We start from the raw sequence: 20,091 nt of genomic DNA on the forward strand, positions 1-20,091 counted from the left end.
TAGCACAGTCACAACCATGTTGGATTTTTTACAATAGACACTGGAGGCTTTGGAATTTGAATTAGGGACTTACCATGTACCTGCAAGCCGAACGAGGTATTGATTTGTTTACATTTGGAAACTTTCAAAGATTGTCTTGATTTTGATAATGTGAGAGTCAGAATGTATAAGATATTTAGTATGGGTATTAATTCATTGTTTCTATCTTGCCACAATCCCATGTTGAATTGATACATCTGTTGAGCTGTAATTTCTTGCTCATACCAGTAACAATATGGCTTTTGTGTACAGTTGTTTTCTATGGGCCTGTAACTTGAATACGTGTGTGTGTGTTTGCTTATATGAACTTTGGTGATGTCACTAAACTTGTTAATTGTTACAGTTTCACGGTATAGATGGTGTGAATGTAGTTCGTCACATTAAATCCCATTCAAACATCAGTGATTGTCGTGTGGATTCATTGGGGCAAATTTTCTAGCTTTTGAACTTATTATAGGAAACTTAAACATTCATGAAGCAATTTTGTTGCTTCTTACTGGTCTAACAAGAATATTATGCATGTATTTACAGGAGTAACTGAAATTATAGCCCTAAAATGTGCCAAAGGATGCAGAATCCAGTTGTTCTGATATTAATGTTACTGTACTTGTATAACAATCTAAGAAAATTGTGTTCAGTTTTTGGCCATGTTTTCACCATCTCTTATGATATACTTTTCACTTGAATTTATATTTTTTAATAGCCAAACTACCTGTTTAGCAGTGTTAAAAGTTTGAGAATAACTTAATATATTTTATGAAGTGTTTGCCGAAAGACAATATAAACTTACATTTGTATGGACATTTAAAATTATTAGAAATTGCCTCTGAAAAGACATACTATTTTGGAAGTTTCAACAAAACATTGTTTTAATTTTGTCAGTATAGACTACAAATATCAATCAAAGAATCCCATGTGAGTCCTAACAAAACAGTGTAGTCTAAAAAAGTAAAAGTAGATATATTTGAAAATACAGTTCAGTAAAATCTTTATATATGCTTTCTCTTTAGAAAGTGGTTCTATTAATTTAGAAATTGCAAGAAGTTACTGTCTTTAAGATTATAAGATAATGAAAAGAGAACAATATTTTAAACATTTGAGAAAATGTAGGTTTTTGATCCTGTATCTAATGTCTTTTTCAACAAAGCTACTTGATAATGTTTACAGATTTTGAAAAAAAAAAAAAATAGATATCATGTTCCTGCATTTATTTTGTAAGCATGTAAAGTGAAATTTCAAGTGAGGATTTTTTTTGTTCTGTAACTAATGACTTCTTTTAGACAAAGCTACTTGATTACATCTACAAATTTTTCAAAATTAACTTATATCTCATTTTCCTGCATTTACTTTATTTTTAGGTATGTAAACAAGTGAAATGAAGTTTCTAATGATGAAAAAAATTTTCTTTTCACTTGTTTCCAAAACAGATAAAACATTATATATTTTGATTTGTAAAATGTGATGTAATTTGAAGAGTTTTTTTAACAGCCTGTATATAAATATTACAGATGATTCTGGTGTAGCTAAAGCTATGCTGTCTCTCTGTTTAACTTTGGGTCATCAGAGTAAAGGGTATATATCTCTACTGAGAGATGTAGCTAACCAGATTCACTCCATTCTTGGAGACATAACTGAGGTATGTATTATACTACAAGAGTAATCTCATATCAGTTGCAGTTTGGCAAAAAATTAGCTACAATTACTAGTTTTATTGGATGTTTTGTGTGTTGGGTATTCATTCAAAATTACACAAAGTTATTTGCATTAGCTGTCACTATTGTTTGAATTAGAGTGAATTTCAAAATCACCCACTCCAAGCACTCCAAATCTTGGATTACTGTTTATCAAATAGTGGGATTTCTGCTATCATTTTTGTAATGCATTTATGTCACCAAAGTATGGAAGATAATTTTACGATGCAAAACTTCAACACTCAGAGACACAGTCCAGGAAACAAATCATTAAACCGTGTCTACTATATTTTTATTTTAATCTCTTTATTTTGTACAAAAGAACAACTTGCATAAAAGCGTACATTGGGATGTGAAATACAGAACAGAGAAATTCTATTAGGCAAATAAGTATTACAAGTTATTTGAAGGAACATATTACTGTTACAAGTAAAACTGGTGTTTTCGAGAGTCTAGTTTTGATTCACTAGAAGAAAACTATTTAATAATTGAATTGTACAAGTTAGAGTAAAATATGGTTGAAAATCTGCCAACACTCAGTACTGGAATTTATATTATCTCTTTTTTTTGTCTCAACCACATTCCTTCTATTCTACTGCCAAAGAAAACAGATAAGTCATGATTCATAGAACCTAAACAATCATTAATTATTCCTCAAATGAAAAATTAAAATAGCTAATAGCATTAGTTTATGTTGGTAAAAGTATCATGAGAAGGTGTTTAGCAGTTTTAATGTCACTCATTATTAAACCAGTCAGGCAGTCACATCTGCCTGTATGATGTCTTGTGACTGGTCACATTAATGATGTGTTTTATTGATTGAAATATTGTGATCATATTTTGATATGATATTAATATGTATAATGTCTTTTTCATTAAAATGAATAGGATGCACAAATATGAAAAAAAGAGTATGAACTAGGTTTACAGTTATGAATTTTTTTCATTTTGTTGCCTGTTATATATATGTGTATGTATTTATTTCTTTAAAACTATCAAAACAAGTTTTGTGTTTTAGTCACTCGTATTATAAATTGTAGATATGACCAAAATCATTTGTTGTATGACTGTGTCACTTTTTTATTGGACATTTTATTTCTAGTTAAAAGTGACTGTAAATTTGTTTCATTTAGAACACAATTTATTTTATATTTAACTAGTATTCTAAAACAAACAATATTGTCTTCATAATATTTATCTTATTACCACTATAATTTTTACAAGTGCTTGAATGGTGGTCATAGTTTATGCCAATAAATGGATAGCACAGCATTTAGAAGACTATCAGATGTAAACATCTGGCAAATGTATCTGTAATACACACTTTTAACACCAGGAAAACAGTATTTCTATTTTATTTTAAAGAGGTGATAATACACCCTTTAAACAATACCAATGTAGTTTCTTTAATGATTAACAAATTTAACACTAAAATATCTAGCTGAAGAATTTAAGATCATCAGTTTTTATCAAAACATTTTCTCTAAATTTTCTCTCATCACAATTTTGTAAGTTTAACCCTTTCATTATGAATCAGGTGGAATCCACCCATGAAGGTTTTCATGAGAGTAATGATACTATGATTTTTGATAATAAATGCATGTGTTTACAAAATGTTGCAGGTTATTAGTAAACATTGCAAGGCTTTCATAAAAAAAAATTAAGTTTTTAAATTAAGTAGTACAATATTTTAATTAAATACTTTTTGTAATTTTATTTCTTCAGAATAAGCAACTTGCAGAATAATTTTCATTTTAAGATTAAAAATACTTTAATGCATAAGAAAATTCTCCAATTTTGCATGTGAATTCCTTATATTAGCTCTACAATAAAATGTTATTAAAGTCTGAACAACTTTCTGGTGATAATTATTAAGTGTTTTTTAAGAAAAAAACTTTCTATTATATTTGTTATTTTCACTATAAAATCAGAATCTCTGTAAGTGTTTGAGAGATTAGACAATCTCATAACTGCCATAAAAATTAGGAAGTAAATATGAGTTATGCTTTTCTCTTTTCAGAATTCTTACAAATTATAATTCAAACACAAATATTTAACTTAAATAGCTTAAATATATATATTACTTTTATTACATTGACATTTGAGCCATAGCTGGTTAATATATAAGTTATAATGACATGGTGCACGTGCTCTTGTGTTATCGTATCCAAGAATATAAAACTGACTTTTAGACTTACATAGTTATCTGTCTTGGTTATGTTTTAGTGGACTAGTATTCTGTAAAGTAAAGTCACATTTCAATTTACATTATATATGTATATAGTTTAGTACTATTTACAAAAAACATTCTTTAACTTAGTTTACTTAAAACATAGAACAGTAAATAAAAAAGTAAACAAAGAATTATTTTTCTAGTTATAACCTTTGTATTCAGTTGCTGCTTGTCATTGCTTGCTAAGCCTTAAGAAAGTGCACACATAATATCTGACTGGTTTATATTTTTGTATTGAATGAACAATAACACTTATTTTAGTGGGTATGAATCATTGTTCATTAATACCAAATTCTCTGACTGATTCAAGAAAATAACATCTCATGATATATTATCATTTCTATGATTATTATCTGTAGGATTTAGAAGTGGAGAATAAAAAACAGTTAGCAGTCATCAATGAGAAAACAGCTTTACCCTTGACCCATTTGTTACTTTTTCATGCTGATCTCATACTGAATGAAATAGACTGGATTTTAGATCAGATGAAGGCTCAAATTACTGTTGACTCTGAACCAAATAAAGGTAAATAAACTAATCATTCACAAGATAGAAGGTCAAGATGCATCATCCATTCATTACAGTCTTAATTCCATTATCAGAAGTGTTTTTTAATCTGTAATAGTTCCAAATCATGTTAGCTTCTTGTTTTATTTAATCATGTATTTACTGATTTTTAAAACATTTTTAAAGATGTATTTTGACTGTAAGGCATAATGATCATTTATTCACTTGAAATTTATTAAAGTTCTTAAAGGTAAATCAAAACTATTACATATTTTTGCATATGACTGATATATTATAACTTATGTGTAAAATCTATAATGGTGTCAGCAGTTGAAGAGATAAAAATTGTTTATTAGTATTAGAAAAAGCTCAGTCTTTTTATCAAATATATATATTTTTTCTTTTAGACGCTGAACCCCTAGAAAATCGAATACAGAAGGAATACAGTCTCTGTTCACATCTTGGCCAGTTAATCACAGTTTTTCACGAACTCATTCAGACAGCTTTTCCTTTACGATCTTGTGCAAACACCACACTGAAACTTGTCAGCCGCATCTATAATACCCTTGGAGCTTTTACGAAATATGTTGGTTCAGCTTCTGGTTTTAAGATTAAGTAACTTTAGTTCTATAATAAAATGTTATTAAAGTTTGAACAATTTTCTGTATAATAATTGAATCAATTTAAGTTTGTAATTTATTATTTAAATGTTTATATTTGTTCTATTTGTCTTTTTACAGTATATATGTGTGTACAACTTGAAAATTGGCCATTTGTGTTCCAAATTTGAAAAGTTGGTCAAGTTGTCAAGCACACATCTGACTCCACTTGTGGACACTTTCATTACATATGAGGTTTGTCAGCTTTGAAATGATTTTACAAGTATTTTATTTTACTTTCTAGTGTATTTGTGGATGTATCTCAGACACACAAGGTAACTAATCCTATCTACCTGGTTATCATTTACTGTACATGTCACCAAGTTTTAAGTGAATTACATTCAAAAGTTAATTAAACTACTTTTTATGTTATACCAATTAGTATTAAGTAATATTGTTAATAATTCATATTTAATAGTATACAAGTTTTAATTTTTTATTTTATAAGACAGTATTTTTAAAAATCCTGAATTTCCCTTAGTGTGAGAAATGTGACATATTTTCTCTGGGCATCCCCTCTTCTCTATTTTATTCATCACTCCTTTAGTAAGTAGGAAATTCAACATAAACTAGTTACTAGAAAGTTGTCATTGCTCAGAAAAACCCTAATTTTAATAGCCGTTAATCTTGTTTAATGAAACACAGAGAATATCAGACTGCTTCTGCCACACCCGCCTGTCACATCCTTTCTTTCATGGTATCTTAATATTTCTCTCCTACTCTTAATACTGTATTATGTAGAACCAATCTGATGTATTATTTTTGGTGTTTTCTGTAAAGAGAATTGACATTTTGTTTGTTAGTACAAGCTTCGTTTCCATGGGATAGATAAAGAGATGAATTTATAATTGTTTTTGTTGCATAGTTAGAAAGTTAGACAAATTATGATAGTTAGAAAAAATTGTCAAATTGTTTGCATGTTGTTATTCTATCTTTAATGTATTGTTTAATTAAAAACAAATATCAGTGCATTACTGTTATTAGTATAAAAAAGTAGGGTTTAGTGTCATCGACAGTCAATAGAAACAATGAAGAAGGTTTGAGTAAATACTTTATTTCTTCTTTATTCTTGTATTGTTACTATTATTATAAAGCAACTAAAACATAAAAGTAGAAATTGGACCTCTCTAGGCTAGCTAAGCTTAGGTTACATAAAATATATAATATAATAAAAATGATTCATTAGACATTAACTGACATTGTATAAAATTAAGGTAGAGAAACTAACAGATAAAACAAGCTTTTACTAAAAAACATTTGGAATGTATTTAGGAGATTTTTAGAGAGTATGCAAATGAAATATGAGATTTTTGAGATTAAGAAAAGTATTTTTAATCTTAGTATGAAAATCAATTTACACGTAGACTGGTAAAAAGTACTTCACTAAAATAGTCTGCTAAATTTTATGAAGATGTACTTACTATATTCAAGTTTAATAGTATCAAAACTAGTATCAGAGACATTTAAATAAGTAAAGAGAGGTCACATGGCTAGATAGATTGACCGAGCCTATGTTGAGAGGCAGGTGATACAAGATTTTTGTACACACACACACAAAGATTTTTTTGTGAAGTATTTTTACTAAAATTTTTCTCTGAATGTATATACTAATTGGAATAACATTAAAAAATAGCTAAACAAAACTTTGATCAGTGAGGGATACCTGGGTCAAGAAAATTGAGTGTTATAATATGGAACTATTATGAGTACGAACTACTCATTTGATCAGTTGATTCAACTGACTCTGTTACAAGAGAATTAGTTTGAGAATATACCAGTATCCAAATAACTGCACAACTATTTTGTGTAGAGACATCCCATTAAACTTGAGCAGTTGTAACTTAATGTTCTTTGAAACTTATTAAGAACTTTATTTTTTGCTGATCAGTTTTTACATTTTCTGTTCAATGTTTGTATCATTTTAGCTAATATACCATAAATTAATATCATTGCTAGGCTTATGAAAGAGCAAACTGTCAAGGGCCACTCAAAAAGAAACCAAAAATGGACTCCAAAGCTCAAAAGGTATGATAACCATGAACTTTGACCTAAACTTTACAAAATAACCATGAGGAACTAGGAGATTTTATACCATCTAATGTATTCAGCAGATAAAACAGTAGCTTTGACTATTATGCTGCATAGTGTGATAAATAGATCTTTTGTAAATGATAATTTATAAACTTAGTGCTGCTGTTTATATCCTCGAAAAAATTAGGTTTCAGAATTAATAAAATAACCTTTTATGTTCCATTGTTAATTTTTAACAATATTAGAAGCTTTTATCACAGTTTATTTTTCATTTTGAATTGATTTATTTACAGTTATGATGTGAATATTTTGAAACACCAAACATGTTATTTTCCAAAATATAAATCAACCTTGCTTTGTTGTGTTGTTGTTTTTTTATCACTTTTGGTGAATATGTATTAAGAAACTTCATAATTGTCATAAATATTTTTACACTGTGTATCATTCTCCATACAGTGTATGCTTATTGGGTACTGCCCTGTCTCCAAGGGTTAACCTGTGAAAAATAGTTGGTAACAAGCATTGTTTTAGTGGTTTAATTTGTGAAACCTCAGTTCAACATAAAATGATTGGTGGCCAACACCTATTTTTTGATTAGTTTAACTTGTGAAACCTCAACCAGTCATAAAATAGTTCCTGACCAACATATGTTGTTTGACTGGTTTAACAGTGAAACCTCAACCTAATATAAAATATTTGATTACCAATATGTATAGTTTTACTAGTTTAGCTTGTTGAAACTTCAGACCAAAATAGTTGGTAACCAACATGCAGGAATGGGTTAAGGGTCAGATGGGCCTGGGAGTAAATTTATCAACTAGGGCTGCAATGTTTGCAACTAAAGACTTAAGGTAAAAACAAAACAAACAACTTTATAATGGTCTTTTTTTTTTTTGGTGGGGGGGCTACAGCCCCAATAATCCTCACCTTAATTTACCCCTGTCATTTGATGAAGTTAACTTGTAAAACCCCAGTCTAACTAAAACAGATGGTGAGGGCAACATGTATTTCTTGACTAGCATGGTTTGTAAAACCATAATCCAACATAAAACAGTTAATTAAAATGTATTACTTTGCTAGTTTAGATACAGTATATTAAAATAATTGAAAAGAAAACAACCAAGTTCTATTTTATTATTCACAAATTTTATTTTTATTTTATCCAGGTCAATGTGGTGAGAGAGACAAAATCTATTCCACCAGTAATTTATTCCAAAGAATACTATGAACAGTTCTTGGTTCAGTTAACAAATAAATCTAAGGTAAATTTCGTGATTCTTTAGTTTTAGTACATGTCATATCAACATCCAACACTTACAAGTACCTTTATAATGCTAAGTAACAATGCAGTAATTTCTACTAATGTCTAGATTTTTCTCAGAGAGTTTATATATAGGTATATATTATTATTAATTATATTGCCTAGCTAACATTACCTAACTTGTATTGATGTGGTATGGATGCACTCATGCTATATATCCAGTAATATAAAAATAACCTGTAATCTTCCCTGTCTTAGCTGTGTTTTAGTAGACTAGTATTTTGTAACATACAGTCACATTTCAATTATTATATGTTATATATGTGTATAGATTATTACTATTAGAAACAAATTATTTAACTTATTGTTATTAAAATACAGAACAATAAATCAAGAAGTAAAGCAATTATCTCCTCTTGCTACAACCTTTGAACTCAGTTGTGCTGGACATAGGTTGCTAAGCCTTTTAAAACTTTGCACATGGAGGATATCAAACAATTTGTTTTTTTGGGTTTTATATATATTGAATAACCAAAAATTCATAAATAACTATACTGATCCTTAGAATTCCACAAATTTATTAAGCTTATAATAACTAATATGTATTTAGATTGAAAAAAAAATATGAAACTTCGAGCATTATTAAAGACACAATCTGCTTTCTTGAAATCTTGGTTTTAAAGAATGTGGTAGTATTTTCACACATTAAAATGACTTTGAAATCACTAAGAGGACATTCTAAGTGGTGAATTGGTTCTTCATATGTTGAAGTAAGTGTATATAAGAGACTGTTTTCAAAAATGGAAAGAGATGAAGGAGGCCACTGTTTTTGATTCAGTAAATAAGCCATATTTCAGTTAAATAATAGGATATGAGGTTCTTATTTTGTATACTAACTTGTTAATATTAGTAATTTGAATTAATGATATGTACAAAACTATAAACTTAGTAATTTGGCATCACAAACATAATTTTAAACAGTGCTACATTTAACATTAAAATGTATATTTAGGAGTGTTCTTTTAGTATTTACTTCTAAGTTAAGAAATTAACTCGTGTATAATATTAAATTTTGAATTATAATCTTCAATTTTATTCCAAACGTTTTGACATAATTTCATGAAATAGCAATACAGTAAAATTTTGAATGCAAGTCAACAAACATGACGATGTTGCCTTTGACCCGTGATCTGTTATGAAAGGGTTAACTTGTGTATGATATATTAACATCTTGGTAGTAAAGTTTAGCTTTTTGAAGTTTCATTTTAGAAGATTGAACAAAATGTAAAATTTTAACTAAATTGAAAAGATGTTTACAAGAAAGTTTTGAAACTCAAACTTATTATAATTATTTGTTGGAATTTGTAAATATATTAAAACATTGTTTTTTAGTTTTAATATCACATAATGTGTATGAGAACTTATTATTTAAAATTTAAAATGAAAAACAAGTATAAGGGTTTACATACATTAATTATGTAATAGTCTGTAATTTTACTGGTCATATGTGCTTTGACTTGACTGTTAAAAAGATACCAGTTTTTAGAATAACATTTCTCTTTATCTTATTGATGTTAAAAATGCCGTAATATATAGGGACAAGAAACAAACACCAAGATGTTTAAAACAAAGCATGAATTTTTTAACATTTCAAAAAAATACTTGTGCCATTATTTGAAATTTTGCATTTATAAAATATCAGTCATGTCATTGGCCTAGGTTCTTGACTATTTTACGTGTCTAACTAACCCTTTTAAAGTTTGAAAATCTCTCAGAATTTTTTGAAAATATTTTGCTTATGTATACTACAAGTTGAGGTATAAAAAATTGATAAAGTTTTGATGACTGTCATGTTATGTTTAAGACATGTGCATTTTCTGTTCAAAATATATGGTACCAGTTTCACCGAATTAAATGGCAGTATACTTTAAAATAAATGTGTGTACAGTTTTCATTCTTGAATATTTCAGATTTTTCAGTTGTGTTCTTTAAAGTAAGAAATTGAAAAGTTACTTCTAATAAAATACATTACCTCCTCTTCATAAATAACTATTCTCGTTCAGTGCTGATTTCTGTGCACAAAAATGTTTTTACATGTCATGAGCCTTGAACTCCCTTATACCCTATGATCAGTGTGGTTGAACTGCATCTAGCATGTAAATCATCATGCAACAACCTCCATTAATTGGAGTGTGACACACACGTTTGAAGCATGTGATTCCCTCTGTTTAGTTCAACTGAACTATTACTTGTCATTAAGCAGTAATCAAGAGCAGATGTTATTCAGTTTGGTTCTTTTCACATGTTTATTTACTTTTTTATTTTAAAAAGTATAATTTACTTAATTTATTCATTTATTACAGTTAGTTATCTGTAGTAGTTTCCCATTACTACTGATTCTTTATGATAGGTGTCTGTGACTTGTTGGTAATAAATGTCGACAATAAATGGACAGCACACAATCCACTTGTTTTAAAATAACATATTAAAAACAAGTCAAACATGTACAAACATTTGTTACACTTTTGTTTACCACAATTTAATCTAGAGCTTTAATTAATTCACATTTTTTGTTAAAAGTCCATATAAACTGGGTCAGTTACTTTAGAACTCAATTGACAACATGAATTACTTTGTCTTTCTTCTTTTTATCACAGCACAATCAGTGAAAAATTCATTAAGTCACCTCGTAGGTTACCGCAGTTGCATCTGAAGCTTTAAATAAATGCGTCTTTTTTTTTTTTCAGAGTTCAGTTACTCTGGAGCACACTTTGACAAATTATTCTTCTATGTCTATGTTTTTACAATACAAACTGTGAAACTTTGAGTTTATAAATTGACCATTATGGATAAACTGACAATCATGTAATTAAACTTTACTTACTTGCTTTTACTTCGCTTAACTTGCCGTGTCGTATCCTAATGCATTTATAACACATGACAGAAAGATGTAGAAATATCTAGCCCACTAGTGACAAAAATATTCAGATAATGAGAAAAACTTTGAGTAAGATAACATAAGTAATATTACTGATGTTTAGTACAACAATTAAGTCACACATACAGTGTGCAGCTCATACACGGTTGCATAACAAAACCTATCACAGCTATCGCCCCTCAAAGTAATTAACTTTTAACACTTGTTATGAACATTAAATAATTAAATAAACTAAATAATAACTCATGAACTAAATAGCCTTGTTAAACTAAATAATAACTCATGAACTAAACAGCCTTGTATATCCAGCACTTTGTTTATTATTGATTATTTATTTCTTCTTATTTCCACTTCTTAACACTTTAAGATAAATTCTGAAGTTTAAGTTTTACAACTTTTAATATATTTTTACTATTACTTTACCATTACACAGCCTTTAGGCTTGAGGGTCTTGATTAGGGATTTTCAGCCATCATTTGCCAGGAAATTGATCATTATATGAGTTATCCTTCTTTTCCCAAAAATGTTCAAGCTCTTCTTGCATCATTGGACATATTTGTGATGAGGAAGCATTTTCCACAGAATCTGCTGAGCTTAACTCTGCCTTTTTTGGATATGGCTTCTCAGTTGTGACCTGTTTCCTTTTTTTATTAACTTTACATAATACTGTTCCTTTCTCATTGCATAACACCCATCTTCAGTTTTTTTCTTTTCATTTATAGACTCCCAACAATTTGAGTCACTTTTGCCAATGTGTAGAAAGGCTGTCCTAGAAAATCTTACCTATTTCTCCCATGACAAGTTTTCTGCTTTTACCATTTCAACTTTCCTGCAGTATTTGTCCAACTTGCACTTCCTTTCTTTTGAAGGATACTATTTCTCTTCTTATTTCCACATTGGCAAGATTGTCCTATCCTTTCCAACATGATTTTACTGCTGTTGGAATCTTTTGGGAAGGATGCCATCTTGTCACAGGTTCATATACCTTCCATTTATCTTCATAATTTATAGGTGACTCCTTTTCTGTGAGACCACTTTTGTCTCTTTAGTCTTTGGTTGCTTCTTTGTCTCTTTCTGATCATGTAACATTCCCCATAATATTATTTTCTCTTATAACCTCCTGTCATTTAGCAATTCCTACAACTAGGGTTCAAAACTTTGCTGTGTGTCTCAATGTTAGGTCATCATCATCAACAGTTCTAATGACTTTCAGGTCTTTTTTCTGTCCAGTATGAACACGTTTGGTCAATTTTGTTCCCCTGTGGCAGATATTTACTTCCAATTCTTGGAAGATTCAATTTTTGTCAGAAATACATTTTATTTATTTTTTTCCCTACCAATTTTCTTCAGATTGGGATCCCATTACCATTCTGCATCTATCCATGACTATGTAGATTCTTCAGTGATCTATCAAACCTATCAGTCAATCTTCTCCAGGCTTTTTTGTTGTCCCCAAAGCATATTAGGGGATTGCTATCCTGTGATCTTTCTGTCCTGCTTCAGTCAGTTTTATAATCTTCCCCTATATACCATCAAGTGCTTTATTGCACTGAGGTGGGTTTTTCTCCAGTGGATATCATGAATGCCAATCTCCATATTCTGTTTCTTTCAAGTTCAGATACTATTTTTGGTTTGCCCACTATAAAGTTGTGTATCAGTTTCACACCTAACCTTTCAGGGTTGATTCAGCACCATATATATTTTATTTGGCAGTCAAAGCCTTTTCTTGAATTACACTTGTTCAAGGGTTGTGTTTATACCATTACATGGTAAACTGGCTCCTGTTAGCTCATTCTGAACTGGAGTCTTCTCAACACTTGCATCTACTGCTAATAGATGCAGCTTATGTTGGCTGGTTTCGTAAGTTGTACAAGTCTTTCATTTTTCTACCAAATATTTTATCCATTTGGGTGTATTTTTCAACACCCACCTCATATAGCCCAGCATTCTCTAATTCGTCTTCATTTGATTAAACTTTCAGTTCATTATGCACTTTATTGTCCTTTTGTTTCTGCATGCAAAATTATGCATATGACTGGTTAGGTACATATATGTTCTTTCTGCATGACCAATGGACTCTTGCTCATAATCCCTTGCACTCCCAAGTTATCTTTCCTTCTTCCCTTACAGATAATCTGCATTGGTGGTTGAATAAGAACATGATAATTGGAGTGCTGCTTTTACCACCTCTTACATATTTGAATCTTCTCTCCTAGGTTGGGAAGCATGGGAACATAAGCAGAAAACTTCTGGACAATGGCATCAGATCCAAATGTCTTACTATTTCAATATCTGTGAGTTTCTGGTGGTGTGACATGTGTTGGTTCATTTTCTCTCTCTGGCACTGAACTGACACATTATGCTCCCTTCCAACGATTCTACCATTATAGCTTATATCATTCACCAAAGGGGCAGTTGTCTTTGTTTCCTTTATGACTAAACTTTAGAAATCCTTTATTAGGCCCACTTCAGAAAAATCTCCTTGCATGTCATGTTCTAGGCACTTTTCACATGTGGGGGATTGTTTTTCAAGACCATACCAGGTTTATCCCATGGAGTGGTTTATCATCCCAGGGTTTTCAAGTGGCTGTGCAATCAGTGGAGTACTCCACATCTGAATACTTTTGTCGCTTTACTCCGACACCAAGTTTACTTTGTTTTGGTTTCTTCACTGCCTCCACTTCCTCTGTTTGAATGTTTTCATCTTGTTCCATGTTTCACTTGTCCACTGACTAATTCAAACTAGTTTTAGTCTGTAAACATCTGATATATTTTCTATCACATATTTTTTTTCCATTTCACATATACTCTTCTTTATCCAGCTTAATCTTTCCTGCCATAAACTTTGGTGGCTCATGAAGAACATTTTTCTTATTTCCAATTTGGGCCTGGCATGGCCTAGCGCGTTAAGGCATGCGCTTCGTAATCTGAGGGTCACGAGTTCGCATCCCCGTCGTGCCAAACATGCTCGCCCTCCCAGCCGTGGGGGCGTTATAATGTGACGGTCAATCCCACTTTTCGTTGGTAAAAGAGTAGCCCAACAGTTGGGGGTGGGTGCTGATGACTAGCTGCCTTCCCTCTAGTCTTACACTGCTAAATTAGGGACGGCTAGCACAGATAGCCCTCGAGTAGCTTTGTGCGAAATGCAAAAACAAACAAACAAACAATTATTTCCAATTTCACTTCCATCCATTTCCCACATTTATTCCCAGTCTCCTCCAGATAAAGGTCTATGTCCAGTATATGCTCTTTGTTGTTACATAGCTTGCATGGCCTCCTTCAGTATTTCCAGTTTCTACTTTTTCATTATCTGTCACCATTCATCACCTGTACATAACCTTTCTCCTTCTACACTTCCACATTGGGTTTGTCAGTTCATTCCATTCCTCCCAGCCTCTTTTTTCCAAAATTCTGTTATAGGTGACATCACATCAAATCAGGCACCTTATCTTTTCCCTGACATCTCATCTCTATCATCAAATAGATGAAATTCTTCAGTTAGACATGTGAAGTACACCTTGTACATTCATCTCGTACTATATTCATTAGGTAGTTGTTTCTTCTTTGCCTTTGTCCTATCATTGTCCTTCAAACTTCGATGTGGTTGTGACTGGAGAAGTTATTTTTCTACCTATATATTTTTTTCTTCTTGTGGTGTGTCATATTTAAGATTAGTATCCTGCTCAATGGCAAGCATTGCCTGTCTAGGTATTTTTCCTATCTCTCAAACCTACATTGTATAACCAAGATCTATAACTGTGACAAATGACTCATGCTGTTGAGATAAGGGTTCCAGAAGATTGCTGGAAGATATTTGTCATGATATATTTGCTTAATAAATACACCCATTCCAGATTGTTCTAATCCATGGACTTGCCTGGGTGAAGCAGAAGGGGATAGTTGCTTATCCTTGCTGTCCCTTTGACTGAATACATCAGGGATGATCTACTCTCCAAAGTAGGATTTGTTTTGGGTACTTGAGGTTGATGTTATGCCAAGCTTCTATGAGATTCTGTCTGAAGGTAAGATTGCTATATGTGTTTAGAGGTGGTCCACTTCCTTGTGGTAGGACGTGGAGGGTGATGTGGTTCTCTGGCTTTTTTGCTGTTCTATCTGGAAGATGATGTTGATTGGTGCAGTGATTCTCCATCTTGCACTCCATCTCAGGAAACTTTCACTTCCTGAGGCTGATGTTGTATAGTGGGGTGCCAGTCTGATTCAGTTGAGTTTGACATGACCTGTCACCTTTGCACATTTCTTCCTGCCATGATTTAGATGTTGGGTTCTTGGATGTATGGTTTTTTGTAGGTTTGCACACATGTGCCCGTTTTTGCACAGTATATGCTTTCATTATACTTAATTGGTTTTGGAATCACTCTTTAGGGTGGTGTTCTGTGAATGCTTTTGAAGGATACTTCTCTCTATTCCTTACAACAGTCCATCTGCTCATTCATTGTAGAATTTTAGCTGTCCATGTGAGTGGAGGTAATGTAATGTATTGGAAATTATTGTTTTTCTATACTGAAAATATATTTCCTATAAGTATTTACCTCCTCTCAAACTTCTCACTGTTCTTCCCCAGTGAAAACTGGTTCTTCTTCCTTTTCTGCGTAATCTCAAAGTAATAGATTGGTAGAATTGAATAGAGGGAGTCACATGTTTTGGAAGATGTAGCACATTCCTGTTGATGATGATTTGCATGCAAGTTGCAGTTAAACCACATTGATTGAGATGTACATAGGAGTTCAAGGTTTGTGGCATAAAAAATAAGTTTTCATATAGAGGGCAACACTGTATAAGAATAGCAACTTGTATGAGAGGAGGTAGATAGCTATTGAAAATTATTTTTCTCATTATACTTAAATTTATATCTCAGTAGTGCTGTAGTGGTAAATTTTTTTTTGTTTCAAAGCCCCAACTAAATAGTAAAATATTTCTTCCTTGAATTATACATGCACCCATAGGCTGCATTTTGGGCATTAATTTGTTTCTATTTACCAGATATTTATCAGTCAATTTTATGTTACCATCTTGTATTCTTGAGTCTTAATGATGTAACTGATATATTTATAGTAATGTCTGTGTGTATATATATACATCATATTCACACATAAAAGAGGTATTACTTTTGTAAATTTTTAGTACATAATTTTAAACATATAAGTTTCACACGACTTACATTTATTTTATAATTATATATACTTTTTAATCAGAAAAAGAAGGTACAGGAACTTATTGTGACTTTCAGGTGAACTTGATGGGACATGTGAAACTCAGCACATCAAGAGATTTTCGCATCAATAAAGAAAAGGTTAAGGAAGTTTTTGAACAAGCTTCAACATCAGAGGATGAGAATGTAATTATAACACCTTAAAGTTATTATTATTTAAGTTATGAATTTCATTATTCCACAAAAAACCTTTTTTTTTAATTGCATGGAAAACTACTAACCACTCATGAAGTATTTACTCAGGCTGGTTTTATTATGTAACTTGATTCATGGTCGAAAACTGTTTGGTATTTATTCCGATAAAAAGGCAAAGGAAGCAAATGAGTGATATGACTTAAAGAAGTAACTTTGTTATTCCTTGTTGAAGACTTCCTTTCCATCATTTCAATTTCTTTTTGTGAAAAAAACTATTGTTAATATGATATATATTTTATAATTCATGGTTTATGTGGATACTTGAAAAAATAAAAAAAGTGAAATTGCATTTTTTAATACCAATTTAATAAAGAGAAATTACGAAAACAAAGAGAAAAATTGTTTGAATTTTATGTAAATTTGAAATCTGCATTGAAATTAATACAATAAATCAGCAATAACACTATGTAACACAAATTTTATTCCTGAATTATATGTGTTATTTATTAATTGTTTATGATGTAAAAGTACAGAAAATGGCCATTATTTCCTTCAAACTTTGCTTTTGTGACCTGGATAATGAAATTAAGAAATTAACCTTTTTTCTACGTAAAAATGGGCAAATTTGCATATTTTCATTTACATAAGGTCCGAATAAAAGAACATGAATCAAGATTTACATGTATTTATGCTAGAGTTATACAAAAATAAACAAAAATGTTTAGAAGTGAGTAGTTTTTTGAAATTTGTGACTGTAATGTAAATCACTTTCATGTATCAGCCTCAAAATATAGTCTCCCATCATGTTTTCATTATACGCTCCTTGGTAGCGGTGTTCAAAGTCCAGTATATCTTGGTGGAAGCACTTGCCTTGCTCCTATGAGTATGCTCCCATGTTCTTGAATTTATCAAGATAAGTATCAACGTTATGGACTTTCAGGGACATAATACAGCCAATTTTGCCATAGGTCTTCACCATAGCCTCAACCAGTTCCATATAATTTTCAGCCTTGTGACTGACTACATAGGAAGCCCCAAACCGCTGAAACAAAGCTGCCACAAGCTTTTTTTTCCCTTCCTACTGAGTTTCTTGGGGAATTCTGTACACTCCAGGATCTTCATTATTTGTGGTCCAACGAAGACACCAAGTTTGACCTTTGTCCCAGACAGCTTAGGGAAGAAGTCTCGAAGGTACTTGAAGGCTGCAGATTCCTTATTAAGAGCTATAACAAATTGCTTCATAAGACCTAATGTTATGTGCAGTGGTGGGAACAACACCTTCTGGAGGTCCACTAGTGGTTCACACTTGACACTGTGCCTCCCCACAGAGAACTCGGTCTCTTGTGGCCAGTGTTTCCTGTTGTAGTGTGCTGCAGTGTCCCCGCTGTCCCAAAGGCAAAGATAACAGGGATAAATTGGCCACATACATAGCAGAATGTGTCTGGAGAATGCTTGCAGCTTCTTGATGCCATATCTGATAAAATCAGATTGGTCTATGTATTCACTTAGGCAGTTAGAACTAAACTGAAGTGGTGAATGGTGAACCCCTATAACTATGGAAAGTTCTAGAAAATTCTAAATGGTTCGTGAAAATTTTCCTAAGTTTTACAATATTCTGGAAAGTTCTTGAAATTTCTTGTAAGTTTAAGAAAATTCTCTGCCAGCTAGCTACTCAGCACTGAATCTACCTGGAATGTTCTGGAAAATGGGTGAATTTGCAAATTTCATAACCCAGGTCACAAAAGCAAAGTTTGAAGAGAAAAATAGGTCTTTTCCATTTACTTTAGGCACAAGCAATTGGGAAATAACACTTTCTGCCCAGGAACAAGAAAGATTTAAAATTTTGTTACATAATGTTATTTTTAAAATGAAGAGAGATATTTAACAGTAAGGGTACAAGAAAATAAAATTTGAGGATTTTATACAAATGAGACAAGAATATCAGGTTAGTTGTTTGTTATATGTTCTATACATGGTAGATGAGAAAGAATGAAGTAGGATGATGGAAGTACAAGAACAGTATTTCTGTTGCTGTATACAGATAATATAATTTTGTTAACAGTTAAAGCAGTGTATTTACAAAAATAATCTTAGAAGGCTATAAGTTATACTTCAATATAAGTAAATAAATTTTTAAAAAAGAAAAGAAAACTTTAAAATATGAGGTGATGGCAGAGGAATGAGTAAATAGAAAGAGTGAAGCAGGTTTAAATAGTTGGGATGTTATATTTTAAGTAATAACAAGTTATGTGTGTGTTCTAACATAATGACAAAATTGGTTTGGAGGGGATTAGGAGAAAGATTTTTGACAGATATCAAAATAAAGTTGAAACTCTTTCAAATAATAGATAGTAATCTTCTGTATCTGAAAAATGGGAATTGTTTTAATTGGAGACATTAGAGAATTTACAGATAAGCTATAGAAAATGGTTATTGAGAGTGGGGAAAATGACACAGTTATTTTGTGATAAAAGGAGTTAGGAATGATTAAAAAGAACATATAAAGGTGAAGGAAAAATAAACAATAAGAAAGATTGATTAAAGATTATTATGGGTTAAATGAGATAGATAGGAAGTGAGATATGACAGTGGAGAAGATAAAATATTAGGCTCGGCGTGGCCAGGTGGTTAAGGCACTCGACTCGTTATCCAAGGGTTCAGGGTTCAAATCTCTATCACACCAAACATGCTCACCCTTTCAGCCATGGGGATGTTATAATGTGCCTATAAATCCCACTATACATTGGTAAAGGAGAAGCCCAAGAGTTGGTGGTTGGTGGTGATGACTAGCTGCCTTCCCTCTAGTCTTACAATGCTAAATTAGGGATGGCTAGTACAGATAGCCCTCGAGTAGTTTTGCACGATATTCAAAACAAAACTAAAAATAAATATAACAACTCAGAGGTTATGATGTTCCAATAAAAAATTATTAGAGTGAGAAACTGGAAAAGGAAAATTGTGAATAGGACATTTAGTGGTAATGAAGTAATGATATAACAGATGGTACAAACAGACAGAAAGAAAGGGAAGACTACTGAATTACTTACAGAGAAAATTGAAGTGAGAGGAGTAGATAATTACTGCAAGATTCAGGTGTGGTAATTATACAAGTATTGGTTGAATGAAGTAGTTCAAGTTGGATTGGAAACTGACAACTGGGAGGGGGCAGAAAAACAAAGGAATAAGTAAGGATAGTTGGGAAGTACACAAGAAATAAAAATAATATCAGATGTGGAGGGGAGAAATATGGGAGAGCTTAGAGGAAAACTGAAGGAATGGGAAATAAGTGATAAAAGTGCTTTGCTTTATTACCTATATTGTGTTACTTGATTCTCTTTTTACTTTTGATTTAAGTTCGTGTTGTGTT

At 31.3% G+C, this 20,091-nt stretch overlaps 1 protein-coding gene across 9 annotated transcripts in view; it reads left to right on the forward strand.

The window, feature by feature from the left end:
- FANCI (Fanconi anemia complementation group I) overlaps positions 1-17,123 on the forward strand; it is a 140,791-nt gene extending 123,668 nt beyond the window's left edge. For all 9 annotated transcript variants that reach the window (XM_076474380.1, XM_076474378.1, XM_076474382.1 and 6 more), the window contains 7 exons: positions 1,548-1,675; positions 4,323-4,488; positions 4,878-5,056; positions 5,211-5,324; positions 7,086-7,154; positions 8,327-8,422; positions 16,608-17,123. In XM_076474380.1, coding sequence (XP_076330495.1) covers positions 1,548-1,675; positions 4,323-4,488; positions 4,878-5,056; positions 5,211-5,324; positions 7,086-7,154; positions 8,327-8,422; positions 16,608-16,733 — 878 coding nt within the window. In that variant the 3' untranslated portion in view covers positions 16,734-17,123. The remainder of the gene's footprint in view (positions 1-1,547; positions 1,676-4,322; positions 4,489-4,877; positions 5,057-5,210; positions 5,325-7,085; positions 7,155-8,326; positions 8,423-16,607) is intronic.
- Positions 17,124-20,091: the final 2,968 nt, after the last annotated feature.

Source organism: Tachypleus tridentatus, chromosome 13, assembly GCF_004210375.1.
Source record: "Tachypleus tridentatus isolate NWPU-2018 chromosome 13, ASM421037v1, whole genome shotgun sequence".
NCBI lineage: Eukaryota > Metazoa > Arthropoda > Merostomata > Xiphosura > Limulidae > Tachypleus > Tachypleus tridentatus.